The following is a 20345-nucleotide window of genomic DNA, read 5'->3' as shown; positions in this document are numbered from 1 at the left end:
GAAAGCGTGGACAGAAGACCTGGTGGCCAGTAGACACAGTTGCTATGCAGAGGCTCCGTGCAAAGACACCCAAGATGCACTCACCAACCTGGTGGAATGTGCTTTGACGTATTCCGAAACCTTTTTACCTGCTCCAATATATGCCTGCCTAAGGACAGCGATAATCCACATAGCAAAAGTTTGCTTGGTCGCATGCCAAACTCTCATAAGCATCGCAGAGAACCAGAAGGTCTTCAGTCTCTCAGTAATTTGAGTCATATCAAGGTAAACTTTTATAGTGCTAATGACATCCAAAAGAGAGAAACTAAGTCTACATTCTTAGAGAATATTGAATGCGCACACAGCTGTCAAGTACAGGAATGATTTGCCAAAACAGATACAAATCGAAAGACAGTCCACAATCTTAAATGATATCAAAAACATACAGATCCACCACTTGCTTATGATTTCTAAATTCTGGTACTTCATCCATGTACAGACATTAACAAAACAGTATGGTTGCTAATTGCTAATATAGGTATGACTAGATGAAAATGTAGGGAAAAAATAGTAACATTTATCTATAGACCCTGGATGAGTGTCACACTCCTGTACTGGGGTACATAGTTTAACAATGATAGGTAGGCAAGTTGTGTAGCTATATAAAAATATCTATATCTCTATATCTATATATAGATATATATAGAACCTAATTAGAAGAAAGGATAGAAATAGCGGTATACAATTTAAAAACATCGCTGCCCAGAGCGTTTCGTCACGTGACCGTGACTTCCTCAGGGGGGAATGAGTGTTGAAGTCTTGCTTGAGAGTATTATATAGTCTCCACCTCCACATTTGCATAATGAGACAGAGCCACTTCAATGAAATCGTTGACATTATTGGAAGTTGTGCGTTAATTCAGATGATGTAACTTGATTTGTCCATATTGAGGTCTCCTTTTTCCATTACAATCTCCATCATTAAAACGGATGAGCACAAATGTCCATGCACGGTCTTTATGGTTTCACATTCAAATCATAATCTTAATTATTCATTATCATAAGCATACATAAGTCATATCAATATCATCAACCTGTTTGTTACAATTGCAGACCTTTATACGCCATAATGGTAGTGTGTACCTGTAGTTTAACTATATACATGTATGGTCAGCTGCATATCTTTATCAATAAACATGTGCCCAGTAGTAATCTACAGTTAATACACTAAAATGGGATTTCTATACTTACGTAAAATCCGTTTCTCTTCGTCCATTGGGGGACACCGGGGACATTGGGGTATAGAGTAGGGACAGGGCGAACTGGCACTTTAAACTTCTGTTTAACTAAGCCCTAGCTCCTCCCCCTCTATACCCCACCTCTTGTCCAGCCTCAGTTTATGTTTAACCAAGCCCACAGAAAGCAGAGAGAGAGAGAAACAGGAAAAGAGAATAAAATTAACAAACAACAACATTCTCTTGCCAACAAGACTACAAGTCAAACTGTAGGAGAAACTAGAGCGTTAAGGGTGGGCGCCCGGTCTCCCCCAATGGACTAGGAGAAACGGATTTTACGCAAGTATAAAAATCCCATTTTGGGGGACACCGAGGACATTAGGGACATCCCAAAGCTGCCCTACGGGAGGGAACGCTCAAAAGAAATAGCACGAAACACCTTTCTTCTAAAACTTGCATTCTTGGATGTAAACACATTAAACTTGTAAAAGTTAGTGAATGTGTGTACAGACTACCACGTGGCCGCCTTACACAGCTGTTCTCTGGAAGCACCATAGTGGGCCGCCCAGGAAGCACTTACAGACCCTGTAGAGTGCTTGCATAGATTATCTGGGACAGGCTCCCCAGCCTTACTATAAGCTTGACGAATAACAGTCGTAATCCACCTAGCAATAATTACTTTAGAAGCTAGCCAGCCTCTTTTGTGAGCATGATAGAGACTCAAAAGATCGCCAGTCTTGCGCATCTTAAGAGACCTCTGCACATAAATTCGGAAGACTCGGACAACATTGAGAAAACCAGTAGAAACATCATTAAACTGAATACATAAAATCATTCAGGACCGGAATGACAATGTGTTGATTTAGATAAAAACCCAGACACAACCGTAGGAAGTGCCCTGTTTTTACGAAAAACAAGAAGAGGAGACTTGTAAGATAAAGCAGCAAGCTCTGAAAACTGTGCGTGCCTAAGAAATGGGCAAAACCGTTTTCTAGAATGGAAATTGGAATTTCACTGTATTCAAAAGTTCAAAAAGGCGGATGCCGTAAAGCATTCAACACCAAATTCAAAACCCATGGTGGTACCGGAAGAACATATGGAGGTTGTACATGAAGAACGCCCTGAATGAAAATGTGCACATAAGGAATGACAGAAAGTTTTCTTTGAAAGAAGACAGAAAAAACTGACACCTGACCTTAAAAAGAACTAAGGCGCAAACCTGCATCCAACCCCTCCTGCAAGAACCTAAGTAACCTGGCCAAGCAAAAAGAAGAAGTAGGATATCCCTTCTTTTTACACCAGTCAATAAGTTTTCCAGACTCGATAAGAAATCTTTGCAGAGGCTGGTTTCCGAGCACAAAGCATGGTTTGCGCCACAAGTTCGGAAACACCTTAGCGCTTAGGATCAAAGCTTCAACAGTCACACCGTTAAAGCTAGACGTTGTAAACGTAGATGACAAAAAGGGATCTTGAGTTAATAGATCTGGGTGTAGCGGCAACCACCAGGTCCAAGCTCGTCGGTGTACCAGGCCCTCTGCGGCCAATCCGGCGCTACCAGAAGAACTTGAACACCCTCTCTCTTTACCTTTCTTAACACCCTCGGAAGCATGGCTACTGGTGGAAAAAGGTACACTAAGCAATACCTCCAAGGACAGACATAGGATCTCTTGCACGGGAGCAGAAGAGGAGAACCTTGTGGTTCATCCGAGATGCCACCATGTCAATATTCGGATGACCCCACCATTCCACCAACTGACAAAACACCTTAGGATGAAGGGACAATTTCCGCATGGCCAAGGGACTTTTGGTACCGCTCTGATGATTGAGGTATGCCACTGATGTGGCATGGTCTGACTGAATCTTCACTGGCCTTCCCTGCAGCAAGTGTTGTGCGCTTATAAGAGCATGAAGACTGCTCACAGTTCAAAGACATTGATTGGAAGCTTGGCGAGAATCTGTTTATGTAACCACAAAAGAAGCACCTAACTGGTCTGCGGAGACAGGTGAAATACCTGGGACGCCAGATTCAGATGGTATTTGTTGCATTGCAACAGAAGATCCAACTGGGACTGTCGTGCATGAAATTGAGCAAACTGGACTGGCTAGAAAGTTGATACCATGTTGCCAAAAACGCTCATGGCGAAATGTACCGAACGCTACCTTGCCACCAACCAAGATCTTACCCTGTTCTACAAGGCTAGAATCCTGTCTTCGTTGGCAAGAACACCCGTTTTGATGGATGTGAAATAAAAATACTCAAAGATCATTTGCTGAGATGGGAGCAACTTGGACTTTTTGAAGTTGAGAATCCAACCGTGAAACTGTAGAGTCTGGATTACTACTTGGATATGTTGCCTACAGCACCTTTGGAGACTATGTCACTAAAAGAAGATCGTCCAGACAATGGATGATTGTAATCCTCTTGACTTTAGCAGAGCAGCCACGATCGGCATGATGTCTGTGAAGATACGTGGGGTCGTGGCCAGACCAAAGTGAAGAGCCTGAAATTGTTAGTGCTGTGAACGAACCGCAAACCTCAAAAGGGACCGATGACCCCTCTTAGATAGGTACATGAAGATTGGCATTTTTGATGTCTAGAATCCCTAACAATTTTCCTTGTTCCATGCCGTGAATGACCGAGCTCAAAAGCTCGATCTTGAACCTGGGCACTGTGACATGGGTGTTGAAACATTTTCTGAGTCAGAATTGGTCTGAATAAGTCCTTTGGTTTTAGTACGTGAAAAAGGTTGTAATAAAAACCCAAACCTCTGAGAATCTGGCACCGGAATCATCACTCCGGAATAAGACCGAGCAGATCAATCTTGTATCCTCAATCCACTACATCCAAGCCCAGACATCGGTAGTAGACTGCAACCACTGAAAAAGACGAGCTCACACCACTGACGACAGAGGAGCAGCAAAATGTCCGTCATGCGGACTGCTTGTTTACAGGTTTCGCTGCTGGACGTCAAGCCGACTAGGCCTGGCACCCACGCAGCAAAACACCCCTAGGGGCGGATGACTGGCCTGTAGAAGATTGGCCTGAGGAATATTAACCCTGAAACCTTCCTGAGGACTGAAATTTGGATAATCTTTGTTTGGGAGCATTAACTGGGAGAAAAGTGCCCTTTCCACCTGTAGCTTGACTGATAATGGAGTCAAGCTGAGGTCCAAACAAAACACCCCCAGAAAACGGTATGGTCTCAAGAACCTTTTCAGACTCCCCATCAGCCTTCCAGGACTTAAGGCAGAGAATACGACGAGCTGAAACTGCAGAGGCAGAAATACATGCACCAATCAGTCCCGCGTATGTAACTGCCTCTTGTAAATAATCTATCGCCCTCTGAATTTGCTCCACTAATAGAAGCAGTTCAGAGGAAGGCTTGCCTGCCAACAAACCTTGAAAACGGTGTTTTGACCAGCGTTCTACTGCTTTGTTAAACCACGCAGATGTCAAAGCAGGCCTAAAAGAGGCACATGCTGCCATGAAAATGAGCTTAAGGACGGCCTTAACCTAACGGTCTGTACCATCCTTAAGACCGGCTATGTTAGGACAAGGAATAGTAGTTACCTTGGCAAGCCTTGTAACTGCAGCATCCACACATGGAAGCGTCTACCATTTAGCAAAAAACTTCAGGAGGAAAAGGATAAACAGACTGCAGTCACCGAAATAATTGGAACTTGCTATCTGAGGAAGTCCAAGGCTCTGACAACAAATCTAATAAGGAAGCCAGGAAAAAGAAAATTATTTTATTTATTTTTTTCTTTTTCGTGCAAAAAGAGGAGCCTGTGCAACATTAGCAACCTCTTACTTAGGAAAGTGAAGTACCTGACACACAGCTTGTATTAATTCCTCCACACTCTGGCGAACCGAATGAATCTCCTCCATAACCGAAGGAGCATCCATGTCAGAATTCACCGCTAAATTACCTTCATTCTGGGAACTACAGTAAATCTGGCTTATTTTTCCTGAAGTTGTGGCGCCGTGAAGACGGTGCCGCAGTTTGTAACATCCTCTCTAAGAGGAAGAAACCTAAACCAAACCCTGTACAGAGGATGCAATTCCCTGTACCCAAGCAGGCTGTACACACTCCGCCAGTCAAACCTTGACCTGGCAAACTAGAACCCATGTCAGTTGCTACAGTGCAACCAGAATCAGAAGATAGAGTGACCACAGCCTGTGACAGCACCAACTGAGCAAGTTCAGCCACTGTATAGGAGAGAGACCGAACCCAGGCATGTGTTGGCGTATGTAAAGCAGCAGCTGCTGTATTACACGGTATGCTCTTTGAAAGCCGGCAGACTGCGCACAGAGCCTGCGCACCTGACAATAACTTAACGTGCCAGACAGTCCAGGTGAAACTTAACATTGATGTAACACCAGCTTTGCCACGCATGGGTTTTTCCCCTTCTGACATGTTAACAGATGGGACGAAACACAAACAAAACAGTATAATAAACAGTGTAACAAAACACAATATAAATATCAAGCAGCCCACAATACTGAACAGAAAGTGAGCCTGCAATACAGCCAACAAAGCCCCACAGAGTAAAAGTAATAAACATTTGAAAATAACAATCCCCAAACCTTTCTATCAGGACAGAAAAGGGGAGCTATAAAAGAGGATTTATGTACTTACGTTAAATCCGTTTCTCTGATTTCGTCTGGGGGTCACTGCTTACCATGGGTTGTGGAGGGAGCTTGGGGAGTTGGCACATAACTAGTTAACTTTTAGTGCTGCCGACAGACCCCTCCCCTCTACAATCCCCCTGCCTCTTCCTCTTCCTGTCACTTAATTAAAAAGCCCAAGGAGAAAAAAGGGCAGTCAAACAAGAGCACACAGAAGAAAAGCAGAAGGGAGGGATCGCAGTGTCCCCCAGACGGAATCAGAGAAACGGATTTAACGTAAGTACATAAATCCTCTTTTCTCTTTCATCCAGTCTGGGGGACACTGCTTTCCATGGGGACGTTCTAAAGCAGCCCCCTAAGGGTGGGACTACTCTGAAAATCCCGCTCGCAAAGCATTACGAGCGAAATTTGCATCCGCGGATGCAAATACATTAAACTGGTAAAATTTTGTAAAGGTGTAGACAGAGGACCAGGTCTCTCTAACACCGGACGGTTAGCCTTATGTAAGCTTGCCTAATAGTAGCCGTAATCCATCTTGCAATGGACTGTTTTGAGGCTGGCCAGCCTCTCTTATTAGCATCATAAAGAACAAACAGAGAATCAGTCCGTCTAATCTGAGAAGTTCATTTGACATAAATGCGGAGAGCCCTAACCACATCTAACTTTTCCATAGACTGTTGATCCGAATGGGAGGTAGATGAGAAGACAATTTCTTGGTTCAGATGGAAAACCGAAACTACTTTAGGAACGAAAGAAGGGAGAGTTCTTAACACCGCTCTGTCCTCGTGGAAAACCAGATATGGTTCCCGACAAGACAGAGCACCTAATTCTGAAAGCCTACGTGCAGATGCAATAGCCAAAAGAAAAAGGACCTTCCAGGTCAACCATTTCAAATCTGCCCCAAGTAAAGGCTCAAAGGGAGGCCCTTTAAGCATATCCAGCACCAGATTGAGATACCACGGTGCTGTAGGCGGAACATAGGGAGGCTGAATATGCAAGACTCCCTGGAGGAAAGTCCTAATATCTGGCAAATCCGCTAATTTCAGGTGAAAAAAGACTGAAAGTGCCGATACCTGAACTTTTAGGGAACCTAAACAAAGCCCTGCTTCCAGGCCATCTGAAGAAAAGCCAATAAACGAGGTAGACGAAAAGAGGATGTGTGACATGTCCTATTTTCACACCATCTGATATAGGTTTTCCAAATCCGGTGATAGATGCGAGCTGAGACTGGCTTTCTGGCTCGCATCATAGTGTTCACCACACTGGGGGAAACAACCTCTAGCCCTCCAGAGGCTGGCTTCAACAGCCATGCCGTTAACTGATCTGAGGTAATTCTGGTAACGGAAGGGACCCTGCAGAAGGAGGTCGACTCGAGATGGAAGACGAAACCCCGGTCCTTCTGCCATAGAGAGTATGTCCGCGTACCAGACTCGGCGCGGCCATGAGGGAGCTATCAGAATTACTGGCAGACCTCCTTGTTTTACTCGTCTGAGCACACGAGGAAGCATGGGAATCGGAGGGAACAGGTATCCCAACCTGAAGTCCCATGACATCGTCATTACGTCCACTGCCACCGCTAAGGGGTCCCTTGCCCTTGCGCAAAATGTGTGAACCTTTCTGTTGTGTCTGGAGGCCATGAGATCTATATCCGGAAGACCCCACCTCTGAGCCAGAGACTGGAACACTTCTGGATGGAGTGACCACTCTCCTGGCATCATCTGATTTCGACTTAAGTAGTCGGCCTCCCAATTTCTTATTCCTGGAATGAATACTGCCGATATTGCTGGAACATATATTTCTGCCCAAATCAAGATTTAAGTTGCAATTTTCATTGCAGCTACACTCCTGGTTCCTCCCTGTCTGTTGACATATGTCACAGCCATGGCATTGTCGGACTGACGGGGTGGTCCTGGAGGAGGGACTGGGCCCCCCGAAGGGCTAAAAGAATAGCCTTCAATTCCAGCACGTTTATTGAAGGGTCGACTCCTGAACCGACCAGAAGCCCTGCAGCCGGAGATGTAGGATCACCGCCCCCAACCTTTCAGGTTGGCGTCTGTCGCAGCTATGATCCATGACCATGGAGCGAAGGACCTGCCCACCGTCATGTTTTTCCGAATCAGCCGCCACTGGAGTGATTGTCTCGTCCTCGGGGAGAGAGAGATCCTCTGGAGATCTAAGCGAAGGTGGGATCCTGACCATTTTGTTAACAGATCCCACTGGAAACAACGAGAATGGGCTCAACCAAAGGGGATGGTCTCGAAGGAGGCCACCATCTTTCCCAGCAGCCGCATGCACAAGTGCATTGAGGGGCTGGGGGAAGACAAGACCTGAGTTGCTATGCTCTGAGTTGAAGCAACCTTCTCGACAGGCAGGAAAACCTTTTGCTGGCTGGTGTCCATGAAGAGGCCTAGGAAAACCATGTGTTGACACGGAACCATCTGGGATTTCTCGAGGACCACCAAGGTGAGGGACAAGTGATGACGTAAGCAATCTACTGAGGAGGATTTGATGAGCAGATCGTCCAAATAAGGCACGACCTGAACTCCCTGAAGGTGAAGACATGCTGCCATAACTGACATGACCTTCGTGAAAACCCTCTGCGCTGTTGAGAGGCCGAAGGGGAGGGCCCGAAACGGATAGTGGAAGGATCCCACCGAGAATCTTAGAAGAGACTGATGGTGAATCCATATGGGAATATGGAGGTATGCGTCCTTTATGTCTATGAACGCCATAAACTGATCCTTCTCTAAGCCGTTTAATCACCGACCTCAGGGATTCCATACGAAATTTGTCCACCTTTAAGTGCACATTGAGGCCCTTTAAATTTAGGATGGGGTGAAAGGAGCCGTCCGGCTTCTTGACCAGAAACAGGTTTGAATAAAACTCCTGCCCTTTCTGGTAATCTGGAACCCTGCAGATAACCTTTTGAAAAAGAAGAGAGGCGACCCAATCCTGTATAGCCTGCCTTCTTGATGGATCTCGGGGTAGCGGAGTTTGGAAGAAACGATATGGAGCGGGGCCCAACAGGTCTATCCTGTACCCCTCTGATATAATACCCCGAATCCAAGAATCTTGGGAGGACGCTGCCCACTGTTCCTGAAACAAAGACAGACGTCCCCCCACTGGCGCCCCCTGCAGAAGAGTGGTCGTCATGACGCAGGCTTCTCCTGGGACATGGAGGCCTGGCGCCTAGCTGCAAACGAGGATCTCCCCCTGGCAGAGGAGCCTCGAGAATTGGGCTGTCTGCCTCTAAAGGACTGTCCTTTAGGAAAGGAGGTCCCCCGAAAAGGCTGACGAAAAAGAGCTGACCCGAGGGTTCCGGCTCCTGCTAGGGAAGTGCTTTTGCCCCCGGTTGCCTAAGAGATCAGGGTATCCAATTCCGGGCCGAACAAACCTGCCGCTGAAAAAGGAATGATTTCCACGCACTTTTTTTTTTTTTTTTATTCCGCATCTCCTTCCAATGATTTCAGCCATAACTTCTTCTTGCTGAGATAGATGCAGCCTGAATAGAAGAGGATACAGCCGCTGTATACTGGGCAGCCTCATACAGGTACCCCGATGCCTCCTTCAAATGCAAAGCCAGGGGAAGTAAATCAGAGTCCTGTAATGCCTCTGCCAGCTGGTCTGCCCATGCTTCCATGGCTCTAGCAACCCAAGCTGACGCAAATGTGGGCCTAGAGGAAGAACCCGCAGCCGCAAAATATAGATTTTAGCTGGGATTCCACTCTGCGGTGATTGACATCCTGTAGGGATGCAGAACCTGGGGCTGGGAGTAAAGCGTGTTTGGCCAATCGAGCTATAGGAATATCCACTTTTGGAATGCTCTCCCAGCGAACCACATCCTCTTCCTGCAATGGATACAGGGAAGAGAACCTTTGGGAACAAAGAACCTTTTCTCCGGCTGTTTCCAGGCTCCTTCTGCGATATCTCTAAGGGGGGAAACGGCTAGCCCTTCTTTTGGCTTTCTTAAAAAGATTTCTGTCTCTGGGAGTCGGATCTTCCGGTTCTGGGAGATCCAACGCTTGTCTTACTGTTAAAACCAAATCGTTAATAAATTGGCTTTTAGAGCTTTCTTCCTGTCCCAACGGTAGAACCTGGTCAGGCTCAGAATTAATATCCCCCTCTTCCTCTGAAAACTCCTCAGAGTCTGAAAGGACCATAAGAGTATTATCAGATCTAGGCCACTTCCTTCTAGCAGGCGGAATATTTGGGGATTTGAGTAACTGGTTCAGTTTATCCAAACCCTTTATAAAAGCTGCGGACCATGGCGGCTGTGTGGGAACAGGGGCTTGGTCCGTCTGTAATGAGGAAGGTCCTGGTATAGACGTTCCACTGGAACCAGAGGAAGCAGGGAGGCCCAATGGTGTATTTGGATTATTAGACGCCGAAGTTGCCCCACTAGACCACAATTGATTGGATTAAGAAACAATCTGTGCTAAGGAGGAAACCGACTGTGTCAGGGAGGCCACCCAGGCCGATTCCTCCGATGGAGGGGCTGAGACCTGTTGGGTTTGCGCAGGTGGAACCCCTGCTTCACAAACAGAGCGCCAACGGGTCCATCTGCCCACAAGTTAATTTTACATGACATTTAGAACACGTAAAAAATATTGATTTAGGGCCCTTTCCCTTATCTGACATTTCTGAATAAAGGAAGGCACACCAAACACACAGACTTAAATTGAAAAATTTTAGCCGAGTAGAGAAAATAATATTTAAGCAGGTAGGAGAATTATAATATAACTCCTACTAGCCCTCTTGTACACAGCAATACAGAATATGTGTTTAAATAAATCAGATACTTAGCCATAGGCCAAACAGGGGAGAAGTCCAACAGCAGTATCCTGGTGCCTGCTCCCTCAGATCTGTTCTCTGTTCCTGGGCTTCTCCTTGGCGCCAGGAGACTGGGACAGACCATCTCTCTCTCAGGAAGGAGGGGGAGCTCTATGTGTTAACTCTCCCCCTTCAGTAGTGCTGCTTCTGCAGCAATTTAAAAAATAAAAATAAATTTTCTGTAGCAGAGTAGTGGAGACCTCCTATGCATGAGGGGGGATCCAGGTATAGCCCCCTTCCATTTTGGATTTCTCCTTCCGGAAATCCAAAATGGCCGCCGTCAACTGACATATCCGATAACCGGCACTCTATGCCTGCAATGGCAGCGCCGGTTATCGGGGAGGCTCAGGAGTGACAGCGATCCGTGAGACCGCTTGTCACTCAATTTTAGACACCCTTTCCTTCATCTCCTTTCTTGTCCCTGTCAGTGAGAACTGCTGGCTCTCATCTGACAGGGGAGCGTCTGCGCTGCTGTGCTGTGAGTGTGTCCTCTATATTAGAACACACTCCAGCCTGCTACTGGGAAAAAATGAAGTAAAAATTAAAAGAATAAAATAAAAGTAATAAAATTACACTAAGCACTAAAAACACTGCCCAACTCCATGGGCACCTGAAAAAAACTGACAGGAAGAGGAAGAGGCAGGGGGATTGTAGAGGGGAGGGGTCTGTCGGCAGCACTAATAGTTAACTAGTTAGGTGCCAACTCCCCAAGCTCCCTCCACAACCCATGGTAAGCAGTGTCCCCCAGACTGGATGAAAGAGAAAATGGCTGTTTATTCTGGTGTCTGCACACATAGTAGTGAGAGACTACCATGGAGGAAGTGTAATAGATTCCCCCAGGGCCCAGCACTGAATTGGTAACATTCAACAATCCAGTGCCTAGCAGAGCTTCACTATCTTAGTGACCCTTGCCTGACCCTGTCTCCTGAGCTAAAAATAGAATCTCATTTTTTTTTCCATAGAATTACTGCTCCTAGTAAGAAGCAGCCTGCTCAGGGATACACTGCGATTTTCTAGACCTCTCTCTCAGCATTGTGCTGGGAGAGAGTTTCACTTACCTTCTGCCACCCCTCCTTATGCAGTGTCTGCAGTCTATCTGACTGTCAGATCAGGAGGACGGACACAGGGCTGGCAAGAGAAATTCAGGGCCCGGGTACAACAAATTCATGGGGCCCCCCTCATAGTCGAGTAAGCCTAACAGCGGTGCAAAAAAATTCGGGGGTGTGGCCATACATTCAGGGGCGTGTCAATGCGCCGTTAGGGCGTGGCTAGCCTAACGGCAGTGCAAAATTTTTGGGGGTGTGGTCATACATTTGGGGGCGTGGCAACGCACCATTGGGGCGAGGCTAGCACATCAAAATCACTAGGTCCTGAATCACCAGAGCGACACATATGTCCCAGCACTCCTGACTTTTAAGACATCTAGCACCACAGTGTAGTATACAAAGAATGCAGTGTGTACACAAAGTTCAGTCTTGGCCTGCAACTTACATTGGGCACAACACTCACCAAAAATTGCCATTGTCCCTACTAGAATCACAACATTTCACACACTCTCCTGCTCTCTACCACCTGTTCTTCTCACTTTCACCACCTGTGACTGCTGCTTTCTTTAGTTGCTGCTTGTCCGGATGCTGGAATGTTGGAGGACCTATTTGGGGAAAAAAATGGCTACATTTAGAAAATTACAGCCAGCCCCGGCGTTAAATCAATAGCACCCACGATTAATAATTAGGCCTTCCTCCAGCCCCAACATTAAAATAATAGTATTCACATTTAATAAATAAACCTATTTCCCTTCCTGCAAAAAGCCTAGCAATACCTATTTCCCGCAATCATCACTGCCATTAATAAATTCAGTCACATTAAATAGACCTCATTCTCCCTAAACTATTCAATAGCCCCCAAACCACCCCATCTTTAATAGTCCCCACTATTAAATGTGCCTCTCCCCACTTTATTTATTCTGTGCTTCTCCCCACTTTATTTATTCTGTGCTTCTCCCCACTTTATTTATTCTGTGCTTCTCTCCCCTTTTTTATTTATTCTATGTTTCTCTCCCCTTTTTTATTTATTCTATGTTTCTCTCCCCTTTTTTATTTATTCTATGTTTCTCTCCCCTTTTTTATTTATTCTATGTTTCTCTCCCCTTTTTTATTTATTCTATGTTTCTCTCCCCCGGTTTTTTACTCCCCCTTCTTTATAGCACTGTCCCTTTCCTCCCCTTGCCTCTCCGTTTCTTTACTTACCTCCTGTCAGCTTCTTTCCTTTTCTCTTCTCTTCTGGTTTTGTCTTGTCCGGCGCGCCTCACTGACTGACGTCATCAAGTCACGCCCGACATTCAGTGGGAATGGAGAAGAGGAGAGGAGGGACGCGGCACCGCGGTCACGTGAGTATTTATTTATTTTTGTTTGTTTTATTGTTCCAGCTCCCCTCTTCAATGAAACATCCCGTATCATACCTTTGATCTGGTATTTTCTAGATTGCAGATAAATGTCTGTACACAGATCAAGTACCAGAATTCAGAAACCATAAGCAAGTGCTGGATGTGCATGTTTTTGGTTTTTTTTTAAAAAAATTACATTTTTATTCTTTTTTTTTTTTTAAATACAGAAAAAGAAAAAGATAGTTTTGACAAGTATGGTGTTTCACATAGTGTAAAGAAACATGATAATGTAGCATATACATCAGCTTAAAACACATTTCTATGATATGAAGATAAAGTTTCAAAATATTAACGTATTAAGATGTATCCAGATTGGTAAAAGACCGGGAAAAGAGCAAATATAATGGATTGAAATGGATTAGTGTACCCATACAGTTGGTAATGCCAGGAATACACTCATGAAAGCGATAAAGTGGGAGGGAGGGGGGAGATTGCACCGCATATCGTGACTTTACAAAAGTATTTGAGTATGGTCGTGATGGGCAGAGTATTCCGGGACTGAGAGGTAAAGCGTTCATGTCCCACAGCATCATTAACCAGGGCCACATAGACACCAAAGTTGGGTCTTCCAGGCAAGATTACTTTATTAATTTTCACTAAATCCACGGGTTCAAACGGAGGCTTGTTGTAAAGCAGGCAAGCTTAAGTTAAGATCTCATGAAGCAACTGGAGGAATATATGGAGGCCAAACACAGAAGACTTCTTGCAGAAATATCTATACTTTTGGGACCAGTGTTAGTCTCCTTTGGAAGAAAATAGACAGAATAAACCTGAACCGGTAAGGAGCTAAACCTTAAACCGCTGTCCATATCCTCTTGTAATAAGAGATGCAGTCTAAATAAGAAGCTGAAAATCATTTCTGTACAAACCAAGATATATAGATCTTACATTCTCTATGCAGTCTTAGCAGAATGTGATTTTCGACACAGAAATATTTTGCATGTCTCTCGCATGGCTAAAGGACTCCTTGGTGCTACCCTGTAGATTGAGGTATGCCACTACCGTGGCATTGTACGACTATCTTTACCACCCTGCACAAAAAAGTCTGCACGGACCAGAGAGTGGACCACTCGCAGTTCCAACACATTGATCGGAAACTTGGATTCCTCCAAAGTCCAAAGATCCTGAAAACAGGCTTAAAGACAGACAGCAACCCAAAATAGGAGGCTGGCATCAGTAGTCACCAAAGTCCAATCCAAAATGAAAAAGGAGGATCCCTGCAGAGATGCTCTTTCTGCAGACACCAAAGGAGCGACTGACGAACCAGAGGGGAAAGATAAATTACCTGGAAGGGTTCAGGCGAGATCTGTTCCATTTTGAGACAAGTACCAGCTGAAACTTCCTAACATGAAAGTGAGAAAACTGGACTAGCTCGAAAGTCGATACCATATTGTGCAGAACCTTCATGCGTCTGTCGGAGAGCCAATAGCGACTTTACCATGTTGCACAAGGCCTGAATCTTGTCCGGTGGAAAGGACACCAGAGTTAATTTAGACTTCTTGAGATTGAGGGCCCAACCATGGGGACTCTACTTCACATAGACATGGGACAGAAGCACTGAAGAGGACACTGCCTTGAGAAGAGGATTGTCTAGGTAAGGAATGATTGTAACTCCCTTGGACCGACACAGTGCAGTCATGAGCGCCATGATTTTGGTGAAGACCCGTGACCAGACCAAAAGGAAGAGCCCAGAACTCAAAATGGTCTGATTGACCATCAAAGCCGGAAAAGGGACTGATGACCCTCCCAGATAGGAACATGCAGATGGTTGTCCCTAATGTCCAAAACACACCATGAACTCCCATGTACCATCACGTGAATTACCGATTGCAAGGACTCCATCATGAATATGAGCACCCAGAACTGGAATAACCACCCCGGAAGAAATCAGGGAGCGGATGGCCTCTCGAAGTGCCAGACGCTCTGTCCAACACGTGATGAGCCGTGTGAAAAGAACTGTCTGGGGTATACCAGAGATTTTCATGTATCCTCAAGTCCATGATTCCTCGCACTCAGGCATCCATGGTAGACAAACCACTGATCCCACTGAAATCACATAAGAGGCAAAGACGGGCTTAGACCATGGTGGGCAGAATGCTCATCACGCCAACTGCAGACTTAGCTAGACCAGACCTGGCATCAGCATTGCAACCCCCTTCCCCTTCCTGGGGGCAGACTGACCTCTGGAGTACTGACTGTGACCTTCCCGAGGAACAAAAGGAGCGAAACCTGGACACTCTGGGCTTAGGAGCATTAACAGGAAGGAAAGTACTCTTTCCCCCTTTCGCCATACTAATAATGGTATCAAGTTCTGGGCCAAACAGAACCAGAAAAATGTGAATCAAGAGTTTTCTTAGACTCCACATCAGTCTCCAGGCACTTATGTCAGAGAGTCAAGTGAGACAGCAGAGGCAGAGATCCCTGCCGCTATCAGTGCAACGTCCAGGGCCGGCTCCCCAAATAGTCAGTAGCCCTCTGAATCTGTTTCACCAAAGGAAGCAATTCAGCTTAGTTTGCTGGCCATCACACCCTCTGAAAGCTGTTCGGACCAGTGTTCCACAGCCTTGTTCACCCAAACAGATGTCAAAGCAGGCTTTTAAGAGACAACTGCTGCCACAAAAACGGACTTAAGGACTATGCGGACCATTAGGTTGAGGGTGTCCTTAAATGTGGGAATAGGGATTGTAGTGACCTTAGCCAAACGCACAGCAGGAGCATACACCCTTGGAGGAGCTTCCTATTTAGCAAAAATCTCAGGGGGAAAACAACTGTACTGCAGCCGATGGGACATCTGGAATTTCCGATCTGGCGACAACCATGCCTCTCCCAACAAATCCTTGAAGAGTGAGAATAAAATAACTTATTTACCGCTTTGCAAATAGAGAAGGATCCGCAGTCTCAAGGACAGCCTGTATTAAATTCCACCATCCCTGAAGGTCAGAGGGAACTTCTTCCTCAAAAGAGGAGTCCTCCACGTCTGACTCAACCACCACTTTAGAAAGCTGTTCTATACAATTACCAATATCTTCATTAAACCAGGTAAAAGCCAAAAAGGGTCTAAGGGAGGCCCTAGCAGCCACATAGACTTAAGAGCGGTTTGAACAAAAAATGTGAAACCCTCACCAATCCCTGAATGAACATGTCCAGACTCTGAACTCATAGCTGCTACTCTGAGGTGATAGAGCGAGACACAGAGCCAGTTGCAATAACAGAATAATTAAGGGGGGGGGGGGGAGGGGGGACAGGGGGGGACTGAGGGAATATACTTTTTATTCAGCCACTTAGGGTGATTAACAAGCTGAGTGGACTGTGTCAATCATTATTCCTTTTGGTCTGTAGAACTACTTTTGGACAAGCCTCCGCTTCACAGGATACAAGAAGGGTGTCCCACCTCTGACATAAGGTAAATTTTTTTTGACAATGAGCGCTTGCCAAAAACGCTGTATGTAAAAGAATTTTATATTTTTTCAAATTGGCCTCTACAAAGGGTGATAGGATGAACACAAATATAATTGAATGTAAATCTGAAGCATACATTGGTTGTTCAGTCATGAGATTGCACAGTTTAGATCCTATACATTAATATTTATGCTGGCTTCTGTACAACTGGCGCTCATCACAACCTTCTCATAGGTTACTTGGAGCATATCTGACAGGAACTTACTCATTATCAATTAGCTACATCTAAAAACACCCCTTAAGATAAGGCCAGAGAAGTGAATAAAGATGAGGGTACCTGAGCTGTGAAGCACATGCATTGTACCAAAAATAATTTCAGAAAAGAAATAAAATTGGTTGTCAACTGTCAATTTTTTAAATTCATAGTTGACCACAAAGATGAAAAGTGAAATTTACCCGGGCAAGATCCAAGTCAGCCTGTTTGCGGTGTCTCCAGAACTTCACAGAGGAACGAGAGTGTAATCGGGTGACTGGCTCTCCATGGATCAACAATTTCATGAAGACACTGAGAACAATCACGCCATTAACCAGCCAGAGAATTAACGTGGGGATAAGCCAGTCGAGCCAGCTCCCAGAAAGACCTGAAATACATTGATAAAAATAACACTTTACAAAAAGCAATAAAATGAATTGCTCGTTTCTTTCATTAGATCCTTAAAACGGTCCCCCCATCACCAAATAAAACTACACAGGTGTGTTGGTGTTAAAACATTTAAAAACAAAAACAAAACAAAAAAAACACAAAAAACAAAAAAACAAAAACACATTTCTCCTTCCTACCATTGGGGGACATTGGGGTATAGCAGATGGTCTAGGAGTTTAGGCACTTACAATTGTTTAATTCACACACTATGCCCCCTCCTCCTGTCCTGCACATACCTCAGTTTTCTCTAAGTGCCGAGCAGATAGGTCATGTATAGGCTCCTGACTTTGTTTTTGTTTTGCAATTCCTTTTCAGATGCAGTACAGGGACCGATCTAAGGACCCAGAGAAGTGAATAGCTTGTTGGCTACCTTCACTCTGGGTTCATGCGCAAGGTAAGCAGTAGCCTGGCTCTCTTGCCTTGCATCATTGCAGGCAGTATTCCCTAAAAATTAGCATTTTTGCCGCATATTATAAGACTGCCATACAGGCAGCATTTATTCAACAGCCAGCACTGCTTTTACAAGTCGAAGCCACAGTATTTAGAACGAGCAGGAGTGAAGTTGCAGCAGCATCTCCATCCCGCCCGGACATGCCGGAAAGTTCCCTCTCCACCCTAGACAATGTGTAATAGAAAAATTATGGTACAAATATATGTTGGATAAAACAATATTGATGTGTATAAAATCTGTTGGTCAAATGATTTCTTTCTGTATTCTGTGAAATGGTTAAATTGTTTTTCTATGTTATACTCTACAATAGGGCATCTATTCATAGGATGTTAAAATGGTCAGCAGCTGTCATGCTATATAGAGAGAAGAGTGTAAGAGGTCACATATGCCCTTTGACCTGCTTAGGCATAGAAATCTGTGTACTATGAAGAGATTATATATAACCAACTTTGTCCTTTTGAGGTATATTCTTTAGTATATGATGTGGTTAGTGACGTATGTAAGAGGGGTGGTGTTACTTATATATAACTTGTGTCTTACATGGAGGATATTGTCGTGTTTCATGATGAATACAGACCATTGCATATGCAATTTGCAAGAATAAAGATAACCTTTGCTTTTTCAAATACTTATATTTTTTTTGAATCATTTATGCGTTAACAAATGAGGGAGGACAGCAGCGATAGCTCTCATTATGAGGCGAATCGCTTGCTAAAGAGAGTATATGCAGCCTGAGTAAATATTTATTATGCGTGGGTGCATTCAAAGCCGACAGCAATACTAAAATGCAAAGGAGGTACTGGAGGCATAACTCCCTCCCCCTCCCGCGGCCATTTTTGGACACTGGGACATGGAGACACAACGTACTGCACACTGTTTCCCTGCTCTGCCACTCCTCAGCCAGTTTCTTCGTATTGTTGTTTAATAATTTACCATTTAAAACAATTGTAGAGCTGTTACATCTGTACTCTGAAAAATAGCCCTGTATGTCCGAGTCTTGAGTCCAGGATGCTCTTTGAACAGTTTGCGAATCCGAGATCCAGAAGTGCCAGGCGCCAACTCAGTCGTCAGCAGCTCTGGAGGAACCGCTCTGGGCTAGATCACTGGCTACGGCCATGGCCAAGCTCACTAAGGTGATGTTACGTTCCACAGAGGTACATGAAGCTTCCATTTTTTACAAATCTACATAGTCTCAGGCTGTCGCAGACACATCCTCACAATTCGAGTCCACTCAAGGAGCGGAACGCTTGCTTAACATCTCTCATGGGGCAAGCGGACTATTTCAGAAGCGTTCATGTACAAGATCAGGATTCAGACCATTCCTCAGCAGAGGATGGGGAATTGGATTTGGACTTGCAGGTTGAAGCTACAGTTAGCCTCTCATAATGTGAATAACCTCATTTTGGCATCAGGCATACTTTAGGTTTTGCAGAACCGGAACTTACGGCTCCATCCAGGTTCTCCCGGTTTAAGAAGACAAAGTCGCAGGTAGCTGGTTTTCCACCTGGTCTCTCAATTGTAAAGAGATTAATGTTGTATTCTCATATGAGATAAGTGGAGACGAAGGGATTCTTCTGTTATTTTAGCCAAGTGTGAAATCAAGTGGATTCATCGCTTAAATACCCTATTTCCTAAAGGGCTAAACCAGGACTTTGAATTAAAATGTTTTTAACAGAAGATTAGGAGATATATTACGGTATTTTATACACTAACCTGTATGATCTTTTGTGTATTATTCAAGTATTGTTTTTTATCTGAATTTTATGATTGGAGTTATTGTCCCTTTAAGATACGAAGGTTTTAATGAATGCCAGTGTCACGAACAGCACTCACCTGAGTCTGCGTGATGCATATGTGACACAGGGTTAACCAAACAACAAACACCTGGTCTGTCTAAAATGATTAAAACCTTCCCTATCTATGCCACACACTAGCTTTGCGATACTAATTACCACCACCAAGGTTTTTTCGGACAAGAGCTAACACTCTTATTTAGGAATCCTTCGGTTCTCCCTAGCATTAATCTAACACAATTTACTTTAATCAGAGTTCACAATAAACCACACGGTTTGCGCAGTCTCCATTAGGTAGCGTCTGGACCAAACTGTCGCGTGAATTCGCAAGAACAGAGACTAGAACTTAAGTAATTTAATAAGGAAAATACATCCACAATGCTTAAGATAAAAAGATATAAAAAGACAGACAAATATAGTGCAATTGTTTCTTATAAAATAAAAAGGATAAACACAGAATTGATACCACACTTAGAATCAAGTTTCTGGGGCTGGGAGAAGCAGAAAAAAATGGAACCTCTTCAATCAATTGACTCCCTCAGAGAGAATCACGAGTTACATTTTCAATACAGTTTTAAAACCAAGCTACAGGGCCCACAGCCCCCCTTCCTGTGACCTTATTCAGCTTGAATCTGTCATTACTATACAACCCTGTCTCTGCAGTCGGCATGTCTGGGGCCTCCCAAACATGTGTAAGATTTCATTGTCTTGCAAGAGATATCCTCAAAGGCTTTCACATTTGCGTCCTACCATAAATGGTATAAGGTGCTACCCTTATCTACCAGCCCCCTCTGGGTAGTTTACCATACACAAAACCCATTGATCTAACAGCTTCTAAGAGAACCATGTCACACTATTTCTAGGAAGTAATTCACAAACA

At 44.6% G+C, this 20345-nt stretch overlaps 1 protein-coding gene across 3 annotated transcripts in view; it reads right to left on the bottom strand.

Moving 5' to 3' along the window:
* The window catches only part of SREBF2 (sterol regulatory element binding transcription factor 2), a 107407-nt gene that overhangs the window by 30152 nt on the left and 56910 nt on the right, over window positions 1-20345 (bottom strand). For all 3 annotated transcript variants that reach the window (XM_075182859.1, XM_075182858.1, XM_075182860.1), the window contains one exon: window positions 16975-17159. In XM_075182859.1, the coding sequence (XP_075038960.1) occupies window positions 16975-17159 (185 nt within the window). The remainder of the gene's footprint in view (window positions 1-16974; window positions 17160-20345) is intronic.

Source organism: Mixophyes fleayi, chromosome 8 (assembly GCF_038048845.1).
Source record: "Mixophyes fleayi isolate aMixFle1 chromosome 8, aMixFle1.hap1, whole genome shotgun sequence".
NCBI classification, from domain to species: Eukaryota; Metazoa; Chordata; class Amphibia; order Anura; family Limnodynastidae; genus Mixophyes; species Mixophyes fleayi.
This window is presented reverse-complemented; position numbering and strand designations above follow the sequence as displayed.